The sequence below is a fragment of the Falco biarmicus genome, chromosome 11 (genome assembly GCF_023638135.1).
Source record: "Falco biarmicus isolate bFalBia1 chromosome 11, bFalBia1.pri, whole genome shotgun sequence".
NCBI lineage: Eukaryota > Metazoa > Chordata > Aves > Falconiformes > Falconidae > Falco > Falco biarmicus.
The window spans coordinates 12,025,462-12,050,159 of record NC_079298.1 but is presented as its reverse complement, the minus strand read 5'-3'; the positions used below and the strand labels follow the sequence as shown (position 1 = coordinate 12,050,159).

Below are 24,698 nucleotides of genomic sequence, written 5' to 3'. Positions count from 1 at the left end.
TTTTTATTTATTTTAAACCGCTACAGGCTGGATTTGCACTTGGAACAAGCCTTCCCCCAGTGGAGTATCTCCTGATTTACAACAGTGTCTGAAAAGCGAATCGGGCATTGCCTGTTTAATGCAGACTTTTAAATGAATCAATTACATGGGTTTGGTCAAAATTAGCACGCTAGTCTATTTTTAAAAGCCAAGTGATACTTTGCCTTAAAACCTAACAGTAAAAGAAGCCCAAACACAAAAACAGGCCGACCTCACTATAAGCATCTGGATGCCCAAATAAACACGAGCAGAGGGAATTCTAGCATCTGCAAACTGTTAATTCACCCTTTTCTTCTCTTTTGTAGGCTCGCCAAGTTCAATCTCCTGGTCGCCAACTTCTTGCTCCACCGAGACAACCCGTTGATGAACTGTGCTAGTGATGTCAGTAGCACCACTAATCAGTGTTGGACCAGGATGCCTGACTCGGGGGATAAAGTCTCTTTATATCCCAGCCTGCAAGTGTTTTTTCTTCCCTCTCCCCCCTCCCCCCCTTTATTTTCTTTTATGTTTTACAGAGGATCCAAGACTAAGAAAAGAGCTACACAATCCTGGAAGACAGAAGGCTGGACTTCCAATGCCAGGCTGAGTTGGTTCCCAGCGGCACAATGGCGGGTGTAACTTCGTATCCGATTTACACACAACATTGCATCCGCCGGGAGTGCAAAACGGCTATTTGTATACTCAGCATCTGCAGATCCCCAGCCCTCAGTGTGCAGTTGGATGGCAGCCTCAAGGCATTTCCCTTTTGAAAAAACACTTTCAAGTAACATGTGTGAACCTGAGTGCCAGACCTGGTGGCAGGTGCTAATGGCTTTCACAAAGGCTCCCTGGATTTTAATTACTTGTGTTTAAGCTGTGTATAGTATCCATCACTTCCTTTCCTTTCCCAAAATACTGAGTCAAAATATGGTTTCCAGTAACAAAAATAATCCCACCTCCACCTCCCCTCATCCTCCCCCGCCACAATCAACAGCCATCATGTTCCATCTCAGTTGTAGTCACCTTTTTAGCTGTGGATGAAGCATATTCACGACACGCTACATCATCTGGGTATCTCCCCAGGAGCTCTTTAGTTTTTGGAGAAAAATACGCACCTCTCACATCTTGCTGTGTTCTCGCACTAACCCCATCCTATAGAAAAGTTGCTCAATTCTCTCTTTCCCTAGTGAAAACAGCGCAACCTGCTTCTGAGTCCCATGATGAAGAGCCACCAGATAATTTACTAAAGATTTTGGAAACAGTATGGAACAGTATTGTTTGAGAGGTCGGACTGGATGACCTTTAAAGGTCCCTTCTAACCCAAACTATTCTATGATTCTATGATTATTGTTAGCAGTGTGATTACGATGATTGGAATCATTGCTGATGACGCTGACTGCCCAAGGCTGGCTGAGAAAACTCTGCGGGACGGGGAGGGAATTCACCTGTTCTGAGCACAGAAATGTTCAAAATCTGCTGCTGCTGTTTCTCCTCTGGGATGAATTCCTTTGTTTTCATGGGAGCCCACAGACATCTACAACAAAGCCTGGATCTTTTTTTCTTGCAGAATGCCTCAGAAATTTAAACCTAATCCTTCAACCAGCAGGTACCTGATCTCAGCAGCCTAAGCCTACAGCTGAGCAGAAGGGGTCCCACCCTCACAGGCATCGACCCCTCTTAACACACCCACTTCACCAGGAGCTGCGGCCACCAGCACGCCCTGGCTTCAGCCACACCATAGACAACAGCCTGGGTCTCCCCTGACCTCTCGGACACAGGGGGCTGCCTGGACCCGGTGGGGTGGGGAGACACATGCTTCCCTCCACCGCAGGACTGTGGTCCAGAGGCAGTCTGATTCCCCTCCTGCTGCGGGAGATGCTATGGTACTTACATTTCAGCTCTCTCTTCCAGCACTAAAAGAATATTCTCCATAATATGTTTATTATTTTAAATAACCAAAAGCACTGCCTTAAAGCCTACTGATTTGGCTGCTAATAAACATCATCAACTGGAGCAGCATCCGAATTTCTGAAGCAGTAAATCCAGCTCTCTGCTACAAAACTGACAGTTCTCATAAAATAAATAAAGAAAGAAATGCATGCAAGTAAAACATCCTAAGGAAATTATCGTTCAAATTAACTGCAGACATAAATTTATCCATCTGTTATCATAAGTGTTACTCAAAAATTATTTGCCCATAAAAATGAAATAAACCAGAGTGATTTTTTTTTCTTAAACACTGACTTCATGTGCATAGACTTAGTTGCCAAAATATTAACTCTTTTTAACAGCCCATGTGCTCTTGGCTGTGTCTCTTTCTTGACTGTAAATGGACCTTTATAAATTGCCAGTGCTTGTTTGCTCTAAGGTGCTTCACTGTTATTATGGATCAATAATTCCTAGCAATCCAGGATGGATTTTCAAAACACAAAACCCAAGCAAACCTCCCCCCCCGATTTTACTTGCAAGTACTCTATTTAGCTACCTTTATTCATTCAAAGGGAAAAGTTACGACGCCTGTTACCTGAAAAATATCACTTAACTGCACAAACAATAAATGTTGTTTCATTACTAGAGTATAGTTACAGTGAATATGGGTATAGTGAGACTTTCACATTAAGTCTGAATATGGTAAACCCTGGCAGGAGAAGAATGAAGTGTACAGAGCTGGGTATAGAGCTGGGTCCCGTTCTACCCAGGGCCTGTATTTTTCTTGGAGAGGAGAAAGAAATGAAAGTAGAAAGAATAAATGGCTATTTTCACTTCTATGTGTTTTATAAAGGAATAAATTAAAAGTCTGAACTGGTCCAATGCATTTAAATTGTGAGTAATGCCATGGAAGGCAGGGAAGGGGGAAATCTATTGAAAAGTTTACTTTTTATTTTTAAAAATGGCAGAAAACTGAAAAGCTCCATTTAGAATTGTGTAATTTTTTTGTTTTAGTACTGCTAACTGGAACCAAAGAAAAGAAAAAATAAATCTTTCAACAGCATAAAAATGCTTGGCTTTACTTGGTGGATCTGAAAACTGTTTTACCTCAGCTTGCTTGGATATTCCAATGCCTGTCCCCTTACCACTCCTTCTTCCCCAGGACTCGTCTGTTCAATGTTTAACAGCCTTGTGCTCAGTTACGGACCAGATCCTGCACTACCTCCCCTAGGATGCACCAGGAAGTCTTTGCAGCTCAGCTCCAAATGGCACGTAGCAACAGGCTGACTGGGAACCCCAGTTTTCAGAGGGGAACAACGACACCCAAGCACTTGCTATGTCGATTGCTGTCTGGCAGAAGTGGACTTGCTTTTTCAGAAGCAAACAGAAAAATTCTGTTTTCCCCAAACGCCCAATTTTTTACCGAAAAACTATCAGCTGAAAGATTTTAATCAACCTTCGTCTAAAAGCAAAGCAGGATGAAGAAAGAAGAAATTCTGTGTACAAAACAACTAATAGCAAGGCCATAAACATGCAGAGCTGCACAGGCAATGAAATTAATTGCCTGCTATATTCTAATCAGCCCAATGACCATAGCTTTACTGGAAAATAAACATTCTTCAGAAAAAACAGTAATGCTTTTCTCCCAGGGTGACTCCTGCTGTACATGAGCAGCACTCCACACCAATTTCCACACAATTTTTATTTCTTGCACATTTCCGTGTGTTTTATAACAAACTTCCATCTGAAACCAGTAGGGGTGTTTCCAGTGGTGACCTGACCTGCCAGATCTGGTGGGACCAGGGTATGGGATCTTGCACTACTTGAAGGTTATTTAGATCTGGTGACAGGAGTTGCCATGTCCCACTCCAGCCACATGTTTTCATCCAGCCAGGTGGGAACTCAGCTTACACTGGATGAGCTATGGTTTTTCTGATGGCAAAGTACACGCCATGGTTCAACCCAGAAAGGATTTCTGCCAGTCCAAAGCCAGACAGTGGCATCCCCCAGCTCAGCAGCACTGGGTTCCTGCACCACCATGCAGCCAAGATATCATCATTTTGGTTTACAGCTGAAGCCAGCCATGGTTTTCATCCTGTAGAATACTGCTTTTGGTCATGGTGACCCCTGTGCGTGGTCTAGGTTTGGTTTCTTTTGTTCCAAACAACAGTACATACTCCTGGAGGAGTCTATAAAACATCTTGCTGCTGCAGCTGAGAAGGGTACGCTGAACTGAACCAGACTGTAATTTGCAAAGACACCTGCGTGGCGTCTCCTGGCTTAGTCAAGCTCATTATACTAATTTAGTGTTAGATGTTACTGAACTACCCATCCATGGCACTGGCATCTTGAATCAGCCTGAGGATGGTGCCCCAACAGAGCAACAGAGCTTCAGCTGCTGCAGGCAGCTGCGCAAAAGCCAGGTGAACCTAACTACGGCGGTTTGCACCAGGTACGGCTCCCTGGGGGGAGGCCACCAGAGGAACCAGCAAGGGCTCTGCCTCAGGAGGGCTGTTTGCAGGGTAGGACCCTGTCCCCAAGCCCCTTGGCTCCAGCTATAACCTCCGAGTTACAGGATGCCACCGAGCCCACATGAATCATGGTGCAGGGTTTGGGACTCCCTCCCACAGCAGCCCCACTCTGTAACACCGCATTTGGTGAAGTTTTTCCAAGGTGTGTTTCTCATAACAGACTTATTTTCTTGTTTAGCAAAATACTTCTTTTTCCTAATTTTATTTGCCAGCATAATTTTATCCAATTCTTCCCTTCCCAGAAACTATGACAGAGATTACGAAATTGGAAACCAATTCATAATATACACATATAATTAAATTATTATTCATTCATTGGTTCCAATATCCTCAAAATAAATGGATTAATGCAGAGATCATGCTTAGCATAAGAACAATACTTTTTGCGGTGCATTGTCCAGAATATTTTTTCAAATTATTTCCCCTCCATCATGTTAGTCTTAAATACGCAGACTCTTAAAAGAGGTGAACTAACTTTTGCACTGTTCTGAGAGCAAATGCACTCCTGCAGACTCTATCAAAGTCTGTCCTAACAAAAGGTGCGTTCCTTAAAATTTTGCACTTCAGAATTCATGGGAATATGTGAAAGCCTCAACTTTCATCAAAACCACCCTTCACTTTTATAAAAAGCAAAACCAAACCCTTAACGTTTAAGAAAACAATCTGAATTCATGACCCGAGCACATACCTAAAAAACCCCCTTACAATTCAAGAAGCAGATATAAGAATGCAAAATACAAAATGTACCAATAAACCCTACTCTTACAATTCAGCGTGTAAAAAAGAAACGCAACCAAAAAAAAAAACACAAACCAACAAACCCTAACAAAAACCTTCAGGAAAAAAAAAACCTGCATTTGAATCCTAAGAGAAAATGAACTTGCTTGCACTTCAGCCACATAGAAGTTTTGGCATTGAAAAATTAATAATTTTCTCAGTACTTACTGCACAAAGAAAAAACCACCCCAGGGAAAAGAGGAGGAATTAATTGTACTTAAAGTAGGGATGGCCTGCTTTAGTGAGAAAGGCCAAAGGGATGCTGCAACAAAGAACCCAAAACAAAAAGCTTTCCTCAGCATGTCCCACGCACGGATTTTTAACAAATCTGGGCTGTATGTGTCTGTTCTGTCCTGCTGCAGTCAGTGCTAGGAAAAAGAAACAACCCAGCAACAAAGGCTGTTTTCAACATAACCAAAAATGAGGAGTAAAGGACAAAACGGGACTTGCTCTTTAGGAGCCAGCTTCCCCAGGTGATGCTGCCCAGGAGCTGCTCTCTGACGGGGACAGGGAACGAAAGCTCAAACCTCCAACAACTTAGATGTCACTTTCTATAGAAAGCAATGTGTAATTAGTATTCATTTGCTCAATTTGATTTCTGTTATTATCACACACAAATACCTGCAGTGGATTGGCTCCATGACCCATCTAGTCCAAGGTCCTGTCTCAAGCCATGGTCTGTAACTGACACCCAGGAAAAGCATTTACTGAGCAGGGCAAGTGGGCGATCGTACCCGGTTTATTCTTCCAGTATATACTGGTTAAGGGACTTCCAAAACTGGAGACTACATCAAAACCACCATAATCACTGATAAACCTCACTCCATGCATTAGACCAAGCTGGTATTTATGAATCCCTGTCCAACTACAAAGCACCATGATATATTTTCCTACTGTAAAAACAGTTAAGCAAAACTCCTTGGACAGAAATACCAGACAAGCTCGAGATTAAGTAAGCTTGGGAAAATTCAGCCTAAACACATTCAACAAATAAATGCATCAAAACGCATGTATCTCTGCTAAACCCTGCGGTCTTTAAATCAAAGCTCCCACTGAAGTGAGTAGCGAAAAGTGAGTTGTTGCCAAAGTTCATAGCAAAAGCCACGGGATGAGAAACAAAGTTCTGTCAAAAATGAGAAATTACCAAGGAGAGGGAGCAGAAGGAGCAGATCGGTTCTCGGCACGACAATCTCAGGCTGCCTTCAACTTGAGGGAGCTCAAACAGCCACTTAAGCTGGTGCTCAGGATTTGGCTGAACCGGGGCCCGAACAATTATTATTTATACTCTTATCACACAAAAATGTGAATAACATTGCAAAAGGGGGAAAAAAGAAAACCAAGGGCGAGGCAAAAAAGGACAGTAGCACATACTGTTGCAGGCTCACAGAAGTACTATAGACATCTTTGTTCTGCAGACCTCGCGGGAAGAATTTAAACAGGTAGAGGTACACGCTGGATTTTTACTTAATGATTTTAAATGCTGGTATTTAGCTCCACACATAACTCATACACTTGTGCAAGGTCCAAAACGAGCCAGTTTGCACAGACAAACCACCAAAGCAGCTAAGTCACCCACTGAGAAAGTTAAACTGCAGCAACCCTGAGAGGTCTGGAACCCCGAGTCACACACACGTGCCTATGCCACAGCACCGGAGCACAGCCTGTCCACAGCCCAGCTGCAGCCAGACCCACCTCCTACACCAACTCACTGCATTTCTGAAGCAGGTTTAGACAAACAAAAGCCTTCCCCCTTCAAATGGAAGTTCCCTAAGAATTCTTCCCGCAGGACCAGAGACAAAACCCCAAAGCATTCAAGCCGCTTTACTTTCAGTCACAGTAACTGAGTACAACAGAAAAATCTCACACCATACCTGCTCCAAAGGCAAAGAAGAAGCTCTTGTCTGCGTTCTCCCTTAAAAGCGCCATCACTCTTTTCCCCATCCTCTCATTCCTCTTATAGATGAGCTCCTGTCTGAAGTAGCTGTCTATCTCCTGAGCCGTCACCTGCTCGTGGGGTGGGAGCGTTGTGTTGATGAAGTTAGGGACCTGAAATGGAGACAGAGGCTGTAGTTCAGGTGACAGTGGTTTAGTAATCCCCCAAACACTGGACGCTTTAATCTAGCCTTATTTAAACCACCTGAGCATCATTATCATACAAGAAACCACCAGAAGAAAAGAGCTTGCTGGTAACTCTACACAGGAAAAATGAATCAGCAATCAACATGCCTTTTTTCTTTTTGTTAAACTAGTATTTTATTAAATGCAACTTCATTTTGATTTTTCTCTGTCCCTTCAGCAGAATGTAGTTTTAGACGTTATAGTTGGGTGAGTTACTAAACCCTTTATTTTCTACTTGTTCGACACAGCTCACTGGTGATTTAGCACCAGAACAAGCCCTGTAATCTGTTCTCAGCCAAGGTCACCATGACCTTGACTAAGGACTGCAAGATTTGGCTTGCATATGCTCCCTCTTAATAACCTAACAGGTAAAAAAGCAGGAAAGGTTAGCAAATCCAGGCATAGGGAGATGCAAACAGGGTAAACCCCTCGCCTTTCTTGCAGTTTTAGATGCTATCAGGCCTCACCAGAAGAGACCGTGCATTGCAACACATAAATCCCCGGAACATTTCTGATATTTTTGAGAAATGGATTTCCAGAAGAACTGCTCCTTCAGTCCCTGTTTTTGTGAGGAGAGACGTTCGTAGGCACAGGAGAAAGGCTGAAACCCCAGGGACCGTTCAAGTCAGTGCAGCAGACCCAGCAATGAGCCGAGACCCAAGCTAGAGCGGACAGACAAGCCGGAACGTCTCTGACTGACTGTGGGGACAGGCGACTTCATTCTGGCATGGTGGGGGCCCAGGTCTACCCCCGGCCCCGCAGCCAGAAGCGCTGTAAGCGGGCACTGTTTGATGGCTGCTCACAGGACCCAGGCACCTTCCAGCGATTTTCTGTGCCTCGCCACTGGAGAGCAGCTCAAACTGCAAAGCCCAGACGCAGGTTTCTGAGTCCCCGGGGAGCTGTAAAGCCGCCAGGATTTCCAGCGTTAATCTGAGTCCGTGGTAACGGTGCCGCATGCACAGCCCATAGGGGGAACGTCCCTCACTCACTGTGCTGAAATACTTGATGCAAGTTTCTTTGGTTAATTCTTTCTCTGGTCTTCTACTACACCAAGTTCCCATACTAGTTTTCTAAAACTTGCCTTTAGTCTTTGTTTTTCAGCCCACCTCTTACCTTCCCACTTGGCCATGTGATTTTATCACAACAATTTTTACCTCTTCCCACCCTCTTCACTCACACTGCGTCTCCAGAAGCTTTCAGCAAGTCTTAGGAAAAGAACTAATTTCTATCTTCCCAGTGGCTCTTCTTAAAGCTTTTTCATTGCAGCCTCATCTACAGCTCTCCTAACACGTGGGGGACCAAGCAGCAGAGAGATGTCACCGTGCATTATGCAGAAGGACAAGTCTAAGCCTTGTTCTGGGTTCCCACCAAAGGCTGTACCCAGCTGGGTGAGATAGAAATGGGCACCAGATCTCCTGAGCCAGGGAATCCCACGTGGCTGGAGTTAATCCTGCTGTTGGCAGTGACCTGCCCCAGCTATGCAGTGCAGCTCGACCTTCAATTTTCCAAACAGCTTTGCAACGTGCTTTGCCAAATCACCGTTACATCTCGCAGCACGTCCCTCCTTAAGGGTTCAATCACATTACTCTTCTTCTGGGCTTTCCAGCATGGCTTGGCTTTGCCAGCCTATCTTGTGAATTCCTCAGAGCATGCAAGTACTTTGCGCCTTGTTCTCAGTTTAGCCCTCTGCCAGCACTCAACAAAAATAAGTCCTATTAAGCCAGACCTATCAGAGACACCAGTTTCTTGTTAATACACAAGGAAGTTGCCTCAGTGTCTGGCAAGAGCTTGCGTTCGTCTCAGAGGGATGCTGGTGGCTACAGCAGCGAAGGATGTAGTGGCTTCGATTCCTGGTGAAAGGCAGGGAGAGGTTTTTGTTGCAGGAATAAAGCCTGAGGAACAGGTAACCATTTTACGCTTGCAATAACCTCTGCAATGCAAAGCTGTGCATCAGTTGGTCCATGCAGATACTGCAGGCCTTTGGATCTCCTCTGTACTAAGGCTCTGTGTTTAATGCTTTGATGTAGCTGAGCCAGGAGCCAGGGGAGCCTTCAGAGACTGAAATGGAAGGTTAAAGTTCTAGAGAGCATCTGAAGGCTCAACACCCAAGAAGTCTCTCCCCTGCTTTTGGCTGAAGTGACAGCTGGGAACTGATGGGACCTGGTCCTGAATGACCTGAGGTGCTTTGGGGAAAGCCAGGTACCGCACTGCCAGGCAGGACAACCGGCCCTTACGCAAAGCATGAGGATTGAACGGCTTTGTGCATCCCACTCCAACCAGGGAAAGCTCTGCTGCCAGAGGCTTAGATAGTCCCAGGACAGAAGCTGTGTCCAGACCCTGACCTAGAGGCTGTTTGCCAAGAAGGAAAGCACCTTCCTTCAGCTTGTGTGACACCATCACTTGCAGTCCTACATCCGTATTCAACATAGGTTGTTCCTACGCTTTATCTAGCCTGAAATACAGTCCACAAAACGGAACCATTTACTTGCCTCTTTTTTTTCTTCCCTCCCATTCTTTCTTTCTCTTCTGTGGGAAAGAGTTTGCCAATGGCAGAGAGATAAATTTAAAAGCAAGCGCTGGGTTTTGCCAACGCTTCTCATGCTTGTCCAAGGAACAAGAGGAAGGCGGGCATCGCCTCTGGAGACACACCATCAGCTACAGGTCCCGATGCACTCTGTGCATTCCTGTATTTCTAATGACTGCTCTGTCACTGGCAAAAATAAAACATGCACGTATGTTTCTTCATGGCAGAGGACAGGAGATGCATGATTGAAGTAAGTATGCCTGTACACTGTAGTGCAACCACACTGTGAGCTACGACACTGGCCCCATTAATCACCCCCGCTCCTCCCTGTATCGCGGTTCCTTTCCACAGCTGGTGACATAGACCATGCCTGGCTTCAAGGAGGCAGCTGCTCCTGATGATTTAAGAAACCCTTTGGATTTCTAACCACCAGGCAGGGATCAGGAAGTCAAGAAACAGACAGACACAATTGGGAAGTTGTTAACTTCAGCCAGAATTTAAGGGTTTTGTTTGAAAAAAGAAAATCTGTTGTTTTAAAAGGATGGGCTAAAGAACGCACCAGAGGGATACACCTTTCCTCTTCCACTTTATCAAATATTTTTGTTTCCATTCAGAGTAAAGATAATTTTACCATTTTAATGATAGGTATTTGTTGTTTTGAACTGATAGTGAATGGATGAGACATTTGCTGTGCCAATGGGTGAAGGACTGACTTTGTGATAATAGCTGAATACTGCTACCAGTATATATAACTGTATAGTGGGGTAGATGATGTGACTGTTGAAAAATCCGAACTACTAATTCTCTGCTGTTCATCTAGGAGAGCAGCAGCTGGATCAGGAGAAAAACACAGTGCTACCCATCAGCCGGGGTGTGCTTACTTTGTAGTGGATACACATAACAAGAGATAAACAGATTCTTTCTGTCCAGTATCTGCAAGCTATGCAACTTTCAGGGAATCCAACCACCTCATATCTATGTATCTACATCTATATCCATATCTATATATCTACATCTATATCCATATCTATATAAATAGACACACACATACTATGTATTTCCCATGGAAACTAAATAATAAATTACATTCAGAGGTGTTCAAAAGAAAGAATATTTTGTTTGACTGAATCAGCTACAACTCTTCTTTTTTTCTATTGCTATCTACTTTGGGTTATGGCTCTCCTATGGACAGTACAGACGGACCCTAAACTGAGTCATTAGATACACCTTGCAATCCTTAGTTAAGCCTTTGAGGTTAAAGAAGAGAATATGTGAACAAAAAAAGAAGTGAAGTCCCACCCTTCAAGAAATTCCTTCCCCTCCACATTGCCTTTGTAATTTTCCTTGAGTCAGTATCCCTGATGGAATATATTTGTGGGTAAAGCTCTGCACACATGTCCAAACTCACAGTGCTGTGGGATGTCGCCCATAATTCTTCACCTTTGAAGTCAGTGGGAGCTTTAGGAAGAAGGAAGAGGAAGGATTGTGGAGCGGTTACGACACTACCCTGAAAAAAATGGTTCTGCTCCCATGGGCTATACAAATCTCTTGCATGATCACAAGCATGTCATTTGGGTTTAGATCTTCAAAGGAAACTCAGCACTTAACCTCCACCAAGTATCTTTGAAGCTTTTGGCTCTATTCCTCCTGTCTCTCAAAAGTCCATCTGTAAAATGGGGACAGCAAGACTTTCCAACTTGATGTTACATGCGAGGCTCTGGCTGAATCTAGCTGTTGAAGGACCCAAAGGAAGATCCAAAGCCCAAGACAATGCTCAGTGGTAACCGTTCTTCCCACAAATACTTTGTGGAAGGAGGCTGGGATTCTGCTGCTATCGTAGGCATAAGCTAACAACATACTTTAGCTTAGAAAAATGCATCAGCCATATCTCAAGATCTATGCTATGCTGTCAGCTTTGTCTATAGAGACAAAGAAATGAAAAGAAACCAAAAAAAAAAAAAGAGAAAAGCAAAATATATTAGTGCAGAGTCTTTTATCACATTTAGGGCTTACTGCCAAAGTTCAGCTGAAAATTCATAAACACAGGACTACATTTACATACATTTTCTTATTTATTATTTTTTAATGTTTGGACAAATATTCTGGACAGAGGCACGATGCCACAGTTTGTGAATATCTATCTGCGAATGGGTTTTTTTGGACACATATAAGCACCATCAGCTTTGGTTAGCATTTTTTCCTGCTTTGGATCTATTTGCTACAGTAGAACTGCTCTAGATTCAGTCAAGTATCACATCACAACGAGAAGGGAAAGAATAGTGTTATCATTCCTACTCCTATACGCTACATTCCCTAATCCTCTGACAACCTTTTTGGGCCTCGTTCCGTTCCAGTGGTGCTAGCCTATTTCCGGAACGTGCATGCAAATTGTAAGAATGTGTCAATGAAAAACCAATACTACCATCATTAGAATAATGTGTTGCATGCCCTTTCTTGCCTGTGTGTAGGCAGAGGTGGTCCTCAACCATAAGCCTATCCGCAGATGGAGAAGACGAAGCTGAGATTGGGAAATGGGAAGCCATCCCCTGCCATGGAAAATATAGTGATCCTAAAACCTTTCCTGCCATTATGTTCCCACACCTTAGCCAACCTTCTTAGCTTCTGAGACTCCTCTCCCCACCTGTCTCATCAGCAGGTAACTAATGGCTTTCCAGCCTCACCTCCTGGGCAATGTCCAAATGCCAGACCACCACAAGTACCGTACCGTCACTAATCCTTGCAGGGACAATTCTTAATAATAAAAAAGCCTTATTTCTCTGCTTCCCAGAGCATTCACAGGCTAAACAGAGAAAACAGGAGGCGGCACACCCAGGGTCACAAGGGATGTCTATGGCAAGGTGGGAAGTTGGCCATCAGCTTCCTGAGCTCCAGTCCAGCACCTCAATACGAACCCCATCCATCTTCCCCCGACAGCAGGGCTCAGCCTCCACGCTAGCAATCCTTATCTCCCGTTGTTGGCAGAGAGCTGCTCCCAGATCGCTCCAACTGCATTACATTTTTTTAAACATGATAAATATTGGGTTCTCTTTATTAGTCTTCTCGTTTATGAGCTTTACATGGGCAGAGGCCAGAAGACAAGTAAGGGATCCTGCCTTGCAGGACTTTCCCTGCACCACGCAGGTCAGGAACTTTTGTACAGCCGGCAGCACTACGCAAGATAAGGATCTCCGGAGCTGACAGTGCAGCTTATGGGGGCTGCCAGGGAGCCAAAGCAGCATCCCAAAACCCGCTGGCTCCTCTGACAAACTGAACAGCCCTAAATTCACATCACACCAGCCCTTCTCGGGTCAGAGGCTGACATCGAGCTCGAGTTATCGTTCCTTTATGAAGGGAGGATACCCTCTCATTAACAGCCCTTGACAGGGCGCTGTGGCTTTTGCTGTAGTGCTGCAAAATGTACTGCTCTGGACTTGGAAGACACCTGTTTCCTCCTGATTTATGGACCCTTCTGGCATCTGGGAGAGGAATATCCACTGACTGCAGCCTTTGATATGAAGGATTTGAACAGTGCAAAGTGAATGGGCTGCAAAAGCAAGCATCTCCGTGAGGAGGATGTGGCTTCTGCAGAGACAAATGCTGCAGCAGACTCAAGTGGTTTTCCTCCAGCACTCCTGAGTTTCCATCCTGACAGTGACCTTCAGTGGCCAAAGAGGGGGTGTCTGGTTAATCTGATTTAGCCCAAAGCTGGAAGCTGCCAAGATGAGCTTTCAGCCTGTGATGGAAAAAGGAAACCAGGAAGGAGCTCTGCCAAATGGCGTCCAGTTCAAGCATGTTGTGATTAAGCCATTATTGCTTTTTTTTGACCACCGAAATTTAAAGTAATATATTAGAAGCCTGAGTGGACTGTAAAAGGAGTCTTTAATCTTCAGGGTAGGTAAGTTCCATCGCTCCTTTCCCTTTCCCAGGGCAAACATCTACTCAAGGTGGGACTGGAGAATATATTACAGGCACATCCAGCACGTTTTGGAAGTCGTGGTCAGGACAGGTATGTCAATTTGGTGGATTTGGGGCTGCTAAAATGCTTTAATAGAAGCATACCCTGACACCAAACTCATACAGACTCAAACTGGTCTGAAGTCACAGAAAGCTTAAACATATCCCCAGTCTGGGCTCACCCGGTTTTGTTCCCACCCCTTTGCATAAAGTGGAACAGTTCTGCAGGGATAATTCTTACTGCGGCCAGAGGCTTGTAGGTTTTCAGTGCAGATCAAAAAACCAGTCACACTTCTCCCACCGGCCACGCTGCCCAGCCACAGCCATCCCCGTGCCATGGAGCCCTTTGGGATCCACTGCTGGGGTTTGGACCAACCCAGCATTTCCATGGCAGGGGTGGATTTTCTATCACATCCCTTGGCCTAGCAGCAGTCTGTAGTGTCCCAAACCTCCAAAAGCAAGGAACAGCCCTGAAAAACTGCAAGGCAAAGGGACAGCCAGCTGTCCCCCGGTGGAAGGTGTGACCGGGCAAACCGCGGGTTGCCCGGAATGGGGCTTCACAAACCCAAAACTGTTTTCTGGCTTCAAGTCATTGCAATGGGGACGCATTGCTGCAGCTTGCAGCATTTCTGCTCCGCTTAGGCACATCTAATCCTCTCTGAGCTAAATGCTGATGACTCCTTTCTCCAGGCTGTGGTGCACCGATAATACCCCCGTCCCTGTCCCCCTGGGGCGCGTTCAGGCTCTGGGGACAGCAGCTGAGGCTGGGGTGTCTCACACCCCCATGCCAGAGAGCCCAACTGTTCCTTTCCAATGTGTTCTTTCCTCCACCTGCTGACTCAGAGGAAAGAAGCACAAGGCTCGCAGCCCTGGCAGCCTCTCTGTACTCTTTTCCCTGGAAATAGCAATGAAGAGGAGGAGAAGAGTCCTCTCTCACTAACCCGCTACTGTGGGGCACCACAAACCCACAGAAAATCTCTGGATAGGGCTGGAGGTGTGGGTGGGGGGGAAGTAAAAATGCCTTTTGCTTGAAGGCAAGCGAGAGAGGAAAGAAAGTCCAAGAGCACAAGGAAAGCCAGTGTAAGAGCAGGCACATGTCCTGGGACCAGTTCTGGGGAGCGACTTCTGTCCATGAGCTAATCCCTGCCCACCCGCATTACTGCTCAGGGTCCCACACGTTGCGGATACATTGCAGTTCACGCACTCGAGCTTTCTGTAACTGGCCTACCCAATTTAAAGCTGACTTGGGTACCTCTCAGAATGGCGTGGCAACTTGAGCGTGAAAACAGAGGTCTTCATGGCTGAGTTTCAAACTGGCTAGCGCAGGTCTATGAGCCGCTGGAGCATCTAAATTTGTAAATAGAGGAAAACTGCAAATGGGAGAAGGTGCGGTGGGAAAAGCCAGCTGAAAGCTAGATAAGGCTCTATGGATAGTGCATGACACTTTTAAAACACAGCTGTGCAGGTGGTACAAAAGCTGTAGGAGTCATTGCTGGCCTGAGTGTAAACCTGCCTGCAGGGTGGGCTGCAGCCCGCGGAGCACCAGGACGCCGGTGTCCCTGCAGCTCCAGCTCTCACCACCCCTGCGTGGAGACCTTTCCTGGGAGCCCCAAACCCTCCTGCCACTGCTGGTCTCCCAGCCAGCACCCTGCCAAACCACACGTGTGTGTCCTGCCTCATTCTACCTTCTCCTGTGGAAGGAAAACACTTTAAAAAAAAAAAATGGGGGGTGGGGGGAGAGGAGAAGCAGAAGGGCCGCGAGGATGGGCCCTGCAATCTCACAGACACCTTGGAGGGCGATACTTTTATCCCTGCTAAAAAAGACTTTCAACAAATCCCTGAGAAGTCATGACCTCCATGTATGTTTTCTATTTGTTTTTCCACACCAGTTAAATAGTTGCTTTCCAAGCACTTTGGGGCTGAGGGGGGGGGGGGGGGGGGGGGGGGAAAGACAGGGGGACAGGACAAGAACCACCAACCTCTCCCCCCAAGGCCTCCCTCCCCACCCCAACCCTGTCCCTGCTCCCTTTGGTAGCGATGCCAAAATATGCAGCCGGCCCCTCTATCTGAATGTATGTTTTGATTAAAGAAGTCTTAACAAAACACAGTCAGAACAATGATCCCAGCCCCCTTTCTGCAAGCTTCACCCAGCTATGCAGTGTATATTTAGGACCAGATTACAGGGACCTGTTCATTAATTGAATGGGGATGACAAGCCTGCACTGTATGCAAATAAAGGTTTGGGTTTCAGTGGGAAGGGTAAATCTCAACTACCTAATGATATTCCTGCCCCATTTAAAATCCCTTTTACATTGGGATTTTTTTGAGGCCAGCTTTCACGAGCTTGCAAACATATGGAAAAGTTCAAGTTTTTCTATTTCCCTTCCAAATGCTTTGTTTCCTTTGACAAAGAATATTTTTTTCCTGTTCTGACACTAAAACCATCACCTATTATATTGCCATGACACCCAAGTAAAGATACCGATCAAAGGGCAAAGCAGGGCAATAAAGAGAAAATACTGGGGCCAGAAGGTTTGGTTTTGGGGTTGGTTTATTAAAGTATTGCAATTTTTTTTTCCAAAGGTATTTTTCATTTTGTCTTCCATTACACAGTGGGAGAACAGCTGGTCAGTAGTGGGTACAAACTCAGGTTCAGTTGTCTTGAATATATATTGTTCAGGGCTCTTCAATGAGTTTCCTCCCATCCCTCCTTAGTAAGATGCTAGGGAATACCTGAATATTTACGCGAAGTTTCCAGCAGAATTTTAACCCAAGGCAAGTGTGATCCAAAAGATATGGCTTGCAAAATATCACATAAATTAGCAAGGAGCAAAAAGGTGGTTAGTAACACAACAGCAGCTGGACTGAACACAAGACCTCCAGGGCTGACACTGCAAGGCAGTGCCGTGTGGAGATAGCCCTGCCCTCCTGTTCCATCCTAGCAGAAATCCAGGCTACTCCCAATCCAACCATCATAACTAGAAAGCTTGGGCTGGTACCTGGAACAAATTGGATGATGACTTTTGAACTAATTTTTTTTTTTTTTGAGGTTGTTTGAGATATCTATCATAGGACATAAAGATGCAGAACACCTCCAAGAAAGCATTTTGAAATGGAATGGGGGCCAGTCAGGAGAAAAATAAGGAATAGTTCAGATGAAGTCAGTGAAGTAGAGACAAATTAAGTTGCCCTTGAAACTGACAGCTTTGCATCTAAGCTGGTGGAACTGTATAAGCCTGGACTTTGGGTTTACCAGCCAGCAACTGTCCCAGAGGGGAGAAAAGAAGGTCCAGGTCTGAAGCCACCATCGGAGAGCTCAACCAGTTTACACTGGAGAACCTGATCTATGGTGTTTGCTATTTGGTAACACACAATGGTGTCAGACCAGGAAATGTTGTGTCAAGGAGTACCCGACAACACAGCCTTTTCAGATAATGTCTAATACTAATCTTGCCAAATTGTCCCCTTGTCCTGCTCCTTTTCCCCTCCCTGTCATAATGAGGTGACAAATACATCTTCCGGATAAAACACAAAGGCAGAAAACGCATTTTGTACATTCAACCCACAAGATATTGTTTAAAAACCTAACAAGTCTTTTTCATTTCTCTTGAACAAGTCTTTCCAAGAAACACTTCATAAACCAGCTCTTTAAAAAGAAGGGATAATAAATGCTTTACAGCAAACACACAGCAATGCACAGAAAGCAGCATGCTACTACCTTGAATTCCAAAAGTTTCTAGCTATCAGTCTTTCATACTCTTTTATAGTTGATTCCCTTACTAATAAATACAGGTAGTCAACAATCCTTAAATGTTTTTAATGTAAATCGGCCCTTTTCTGTAAGTGAATATGTTCCTTTTCTAATAATGCAGCAGTCTGAAAGAAAAATCTTTGCCTTTAAACGTCTTGTTCCAATTTCTCTTTCCCTCTTCTCCTATTGCTTTCTCCATGGAAACTGGAAAGAGGAAGGAAGGACTTTCAAGGAAAGAGAACTCTACAGGCAAACACACAATGAAAATTTTCAAGCAAGAACCTATTTTCAAAACCCTCAGCACAAAAATTATCTGGGCACATTCCAGATTATTAATAAAAAAGTCTCCCCAGTGTTTTCCCCAGCACTGTCATCAACAAGTAGACTGAACTCTCACAATCTGGATCTGTAACCAATTTTCTGAAACACATAAGCCAAAATATAATATTGCTCCAATCTGGAATCCTGTTCTGACATAATATGAAAATTAGACTCTGAAAATCTTGGCTGCACCTCTGGTTTTTTACTTCCAAATGCTCACAATATACCAAGACACAAAGCTGTAACTCAGGTGCCAGTGGAAAGAAAGTATGATCCCACCGCAGCAGACCAGGAGCTCTTCTGAACTAGGGAAGGCAACTTCTCTCCAGCAGCATCTCGTGCTACAGCCCAAAGAGGAGAAGGTGGGAGACGTGCTCTGCCTGCTATCGGGGCGCACACGGCGCTGAGCACGCGTGTCGCCAAACACCTGGGCAGCATCAGGACTGTTGTCAATGTCACTTCAACAAACACTCCTGGAAGTGTTACTGACCCTTTGCCTGGACCCAGAATGAGAAACCCGTGGGACTGGCTCCCTTGGCACCCGGGACAACCTTGCACTTGCTTCGCTGGAAAGCTTGTAATCATTTTCCCTGGAATAACGAGAGGCTGTGCCAGTTCGTCTGCACTTTGTTACAGCTGAAAACGATAAGGTGCTTCCAAAGCGTTGTGTTACAATAGCTGTGCCTTTGGTTTATGGATTTATCTTCCTTTGCCCTAGATAAAACTCCATTCCTTGGACAAATTAGGTCTGCTTGTCATTCAACACTCTACCTAATGGTCTCAGCTGTGTGTTTCTGCAGTTATTGAAGCTGGGGCATTCCACAGACAGTCTTCATTGATTTGAGAAGTGAGCCAGAAATCCAGTTGTATTTTATCCAGAATGAGAACAGGGCAAGTTAATGATGTAATTACAATTATCAGGACCTGTAAATCTTAAAGGACAGGTTTTAAATGCAGGACAGTAACATTTTTAAGAGGGGTACATAACACAACCTGGCCATTTATAAACAGCAGGTGCCTCGTGAAGTGAGGCACTAAAGCTTTTCTTCTTTAGTTTAAGGACTACTGGCATGGGATTAGTGTATGGATCTCTAATGTCATGTTATCAGGACCATCACACGCCTTTCAAGAAGGAAGGCAACACCTGCAACCTAAACACTGCATGTGCACATGAAGCAGAGGCAAGTCAAGATACAGGTGACACCATTCTAATACAAAAAGCTCCGTTGTTTCTGGTGGACACAGCTTGAAGAAGGAGGCACAGCAGTCCCTGAGCACCTGAAAGGGGTCGAGGCATGTCTGCAGGCTTTGGTAACTGCCAAGCCACTTCATTGAGTGGCTTGCTTTTCTGTGTAGGATGGAGCCAAGGCCTTACCTCTCTGGGCAACAAGAAGATCGTTATACTCAAGTGAGCATAAAGCCCGTAAACTGGGTTAGTCACTGGCCCAGTGTGGTTTCTTCATTTTGATACCCAACGATGGCTGGGCCCATGGGGACTCATAGAAAGCCTGCTGCAGGCATGACATGTTCGCCATTATTCAGTGGGCTTTCAATCCAGTCTAACACACAAACCATAAGGGCTCTAGATGAAAGACGCCTTACAAGTGGCAGGTATGACTCTTATGTTGCACTGTTAAGCCTCAATGGGACAGGCAAATAACAAGCATGCAAGAAGTAGAAACTGGCTTGCAGAAAGCTGTCTATAAAATAGCTGCAGGCCTCTGATCTGCCAGACCAGTAATGAGAGAGGAGAACCCATGTTCTCCTGGGACAGGAGCCTCTCCTCAGGCCAGGAGAATGGCTAAGGACAGAAGAACAATAGCTGGAGACCACAGGTTTTTGGGAAAGATTGAAGGAGAAGAGATCTCAGCCTTGGCTTTTCAGTTTTCCTCTTAACAAAGCGTATATAAGAATATAAAGAAACACAGAACCAGCTCATTCCATGCTGGCAAAGAGGAATTCTGCTTTACAGCATTGTCCTGAAAACACTGAATAGCTCAAAACCCAGCACAGCAAGGAACCAGTTCAAGATATCCCTGACATTTATGTTTGAATAAAGACCTTTAAGTCAGGTTTAGGGAACAAAATACAAGATTCTGCACCCTGCTTTCTCTTCACCAAGGCTTCAGGTCATTAGGCAACTTCTTAGCTGTCTCAGGTAAGAAACAGTATCCTCCAGAGGTAGATAATTTTCTAATTTTGCACTAGCAGACTTTTTACATTTTAACATGTCTGGACACAGTGAATTCAATTACCCTGTGAGAGTGTCAGACAGAATAGAGAAGTTAACGTTACTGATCTAATCCAATGTATTTTTGCTTGTAGGGAACTTTTTTCTAAAGCAGAGAAAAAAAAGTATGACTTCTTTCAGGGGAAAAAGTCTGAGGGAGGGAAGAGCAGAAAATACGCTTATCCTATCTTGAACTTAGAATACTTTCTCTTTGGTATCATTTTGTCTCTCTGCCCAGAAACTCCAACATAAGCCTCTTGATTGCATAAGTCACAAGAGAATCAAGTGTTTGCAGAAGGCTGTAGGAGATGTTTCCTACTCCACTTTTGGGTCATAGTCTAACTGACTAAACTCAGCCCCTTAAAGTTTTATTAAGTTTAAATAAGGATTTATATGTTTGGAAAAATGGTGCTTGGAAACAAAATTTAAGAAAAAGAGAGAGAGGAAGGAACGAGGAATGTAATATAGCCACAGGAAAGCAGAGGTGTTTCCCCCTTTCACTGTTCTCAATTTAAAATAATAAGAAACAAGAAACCTCAAACCCACCAAAACTGAGAAGGATTTGTTTGGTCCTCCACTGTCATCAGTGCTGATGGCTCTAGGACAGGAAAATGTCAGGAATCAGGGGCCCTGCTCACACACCTCCATTTTGGGCACCTTCCCTTGGCTAAGCCAGGCTTCCCAACCCCAAGGCAGGCAGCACCTCCCTGGGGTGGTCCCGTCCCTGTCCCTGGGTGCCAGAGGAGCTGCCCTCTGACTTGGTGCCCAAGGTCCTGCTTCAGTCTAGGAAATACCTTTCCCTGCACTTTTCTTCCCAGCACCATCCCTTCGGTGCACCCGCCCGCCTGGTACAGTCTTGGTCCCAGAAAATCTCAGCCCTTTCCCTCAAATGCCATAGGAGTCAACAAGATTGGGAAATGTGCAGTTTTTTAGCACCAAACTCCCTTGGGGAGGCTGAAGAGGTTCAAGAAACTCATCTGTAACATCTTGAGTCAACAGCGTTAGTATTTCTCCTTCTGGTCCTTCTTTCTGCACCAGGATATGTTTTGCTCTAAAGGCACCTCAGCATCTTGCAGATGGCTACTGAAGATGCTCCATCTCCCAATATTCAGACTAGATGAATTTAGGAAGTTACTGCACCTAGACAAATACCCACCACCACCGTCCCCACAGTGATGTTAAGACTTTCTCAGCTGCTTCTCAGTTCATTACAGTGACCTAAACCAATGGCTCTGAACTGAGACAACTCATGGATGGGTTCACCTTTATTCTGCAGCTCCCACTAACTTTCAAGGGAGAAGCAGGCACTAGTAACCTTATAAACACCCCAAATGAATCCTCAAAGAGTGAGTCACAGCCTTCTGCAGGTCTCCTTGGCCACATGGGATGGAGCTGAGTTCCTGGCCTCCACCATTCACATAAGCATTGAGTCTCGCAACTCCATTTCTGCTCTTCTGTTTCTTTCTATGTGATATTTCAAAGTTGTGTTAATGGTACCAGCTCCAAGGACTCACCAGACCCCTGAGGAGCTGGACCAGCAGCTGGTACCATGGAAGAATGGGCACACCTTCTAAAAACAGCAACACTTGTCTCCCAAGATTTGCATGGATGCCAGGCTAATCTAATTTGGCAACCCAATGGCAAAGACCCGCTGTGGCAGACAGAGTCTATCATCCTTACAAAAAAACACAGAATAAACTTTGGAACGACTACAACTGGCAAAAGTTGACCTGAATGGGGAGTTTATTTTAGGTTTTAATTTTCTGTTTTGTTCTGCTTGCCATTAAAAATAAATGGTATAAAGCTGGTTTAAAAAAACACTACCAAACAAAACCCTCTTTACCAAAATTAAAAACAACAAACCACAAGAGGAAAATACGATGAAAATACTCCACAACATTTAGAGTTCTGCAGGGACTAGTATACATATAGGGAATTCAATTTTCCATGGCCCATAAGTGTTATAATCTCTATCAACTGCGCACACTCTGGGACCATGACTAACACCAGCGCTTGGACTCTGATCGGTTGCGGGCTTTTTTTCTTCTTTCTTTAAGACTGTTTTTAAACTCACATTTGATCCAACAATTTGCAGGGATGAAGAAATTTTCACAGCAGTATTTTCCCCTCTAGTCTAACCCACAGGTCTGTTATAGGACATGGTGACACGAAATCACAGATGCCTGCGAGTCAATGCAAGCGATGTGAACGGCTACAGCTTGTCTCGGGGACAAAGGCTTTATCGCCAGGGAAATTACACTGACAGAGATTAAAAGATGACACAGAACGTTCAGGTGCCAGGACTGTCTTCATGGTTTTACCAACTAGTAGACCTTCCATTGCATCCATGGCAAATATACCACCACATCTTGCAAGAGTTATTTCTCCAAAACCATTATGTGTTTATCTTGTGTGCTGTGCCTCCACACTGCAAGCACAGTTACCACCACTGACTTCTCCAGGTTCCTCTAAAGTCACGAGCTCTCTACCTTTTCCAGCTCACCCCCCCCCGCCATCTTCAGAGATGTATTCCTACCCGAGTTGCTTTCTCCCTTTACTTTTCAGCATAAGGCTGACCAGAATGAACAGCTCTGGCAGCTTTGGTACTGCACAGACTCCTGACGCAGTGCTGCCATGTTAACCACCCTGTCACGGCCTGGCTTAGTCATGCTAAAAACAACGCTTTGCTTTCTAGGGCTGGATTAACTGGACAGCAAAGGGGTTTTATCCCCTTCATTACCATCCACCACTCTTACTACTATTTGGAAATGATAACCAGACAGGGGAAAAAAGAGGAGACATGACCATTTGTCCAGAATTTAAGGGGACCTCCAATTATCTAGGCTGATGTCTTTCTGCTCCTGTCGAGGGGCAGGCTAATTCTGTGACAGGTGACACGGCAGAGCAGCTCCAGGTGCTGCCGGGTGTCTTTGGCATTTCTACCTGGAACTTCTCAGAGAGGCATACAAGACCTCTGGGAAAACACCCAGGCTGTGGAGTCTGTCTGGGAGACCCCGATACCTTACAGCCAGGTTGGGGCCCTCCTCACTTCCCCAGCTGTTCCTCTAAGAAACAAGAGGCCCACAGAGCCCTGCGCAACTCAAGATACTGATGGCGAGGTAAGATGCCTCGGAGACCTCTGCCTCAATCAACTATTGGTTGAATTTATCTCAACCTGATAAACTGAGTTTCTCTCAGCTCTCCCTTGAAGTCACATAGTTACCCTTGATTTGCATTTGCTAATGCTAAAACGCTACCATGATTAAACAGACTTTCATTGGTAAAACATATATAATACCGTGGCTGCCAAAGTTTATGTAGGTCCCCTCTAAGTTAGTCACTGCACCCGAGACATGAACCTGGGAACATTTATCAAAAAAGGACAGGCAGGTGGTGACACCCAAAGACCAAGCTTCCATAGACTTAATGGGAAAGGAGAGGGGAACCTACGTATTAAATGAGAATCTCAGAGTTTACCACAAACTATCAAACTGGTCTGGGAAAGCAGATTTCTGTTCCATCAAGAGTTGTTAGTTGCATTGGATAGCTAAGATAAACAGAGACCGAAGGGCTGCCTGAGACACATGCAAAATTACGGAATTATGACATGTTTGAGAAGTTACTTACTTTATAATATTTACATAATGTTCACTTCCTCTTCATATATAAGTTCAAATATTACAAAGATGTTCCGCTCCCCCCACCCCCCTTAAGGAGGGGACTACACTCAACAGCCCTACAAACATCCATGATTAACTTTGTTTCAGGCACATTCCTAGGAAAGTTTTCCAGGCAGCCCATTCCTTGTTCCAAGTAACAAGGAATAGGACAAGAGGAAACGGCCTCAAGTTGCACCAGGGGAGGTTTACATTGGACATCAGGAAAAATGTCTTCACCAAACGGGCTGCCAAGCACTGGGACAGGCTGCCCAGTGACATGCTGGAGTCACCAGCCCTGGAGGCATTTAAAAAGTGTGTAGATGTGGTGCTTAGGGACATGGTGTAGTGGTGGACTTGGCAGTGCCAGGTTAATGGTCGGAGTCTATGATCTTAAAGGTCTTTTCCAACCTCAGTGACTCCATGATTCCCCAGAGCCCACACAGTACCAAGGAAAACCCTCTCACCAGGCAACTGAGGCACACGTGGGAAGAAAACACACAGCATGAAAAGGAAAAGGGGAAAGAGGAGACAGCGTGTAAGATGATGACAGCTGATCTGTGCTCAATTAGCTGGCCCATCTGCAACAGTTTTACTTACCTGAGAAGTGTCATGGTTGAATATGACAGCGTTCAGGTCTCCACAGTTATAATGCTTGATGAGATCTTCAGTGGTATATGGAGCCTGCAAACTGCCCGCTCGGAGACTTTCATGTTGGAGCAGAGTTTGGTTTAGAGCAAACAGCACCTGTAGAAAGGCAGACAAGTAAAAAAGAGAAGTTAAAGATATTAGGAACTAAAGCAGCACAGCCTAAAAGGCCAAACTTTGAAAGCTGCTCCTGCACCAGAAGTCCATTGACCCATTCTGGCCCACAGTAACACGGGCTGGT

The 24,698-nt window shown here is 44.9% G+C and overlaps 1 protein-coding gene across 1 annotated transcript in view; it reads right to left on the bottom strand.

The window, feature by feature from the left end:
* Positions 1–24,698, bottom strand: part of TRABD2B (TraB domain containing 2B) — a 296,100-nt gene that overhangs the window by 110,840 nt on the left and 160,562 nt on the right. The window contains exons 3-4 of the mRNA XM_056356541.1: positions 24,410–24,556; positions 7,127–7,301 (exon numbers count right to left, since the gene is read on the bottom strand). Coding sequence (XP_056212516.1) covers positions 7,127–7,301; positions 24,410–24,556 — 322 coding nt within the window. The remainder of the gene's footprint in view (positions 1–7,126; positions 7,302–24,409; positions 24,557–24,698) is intronic.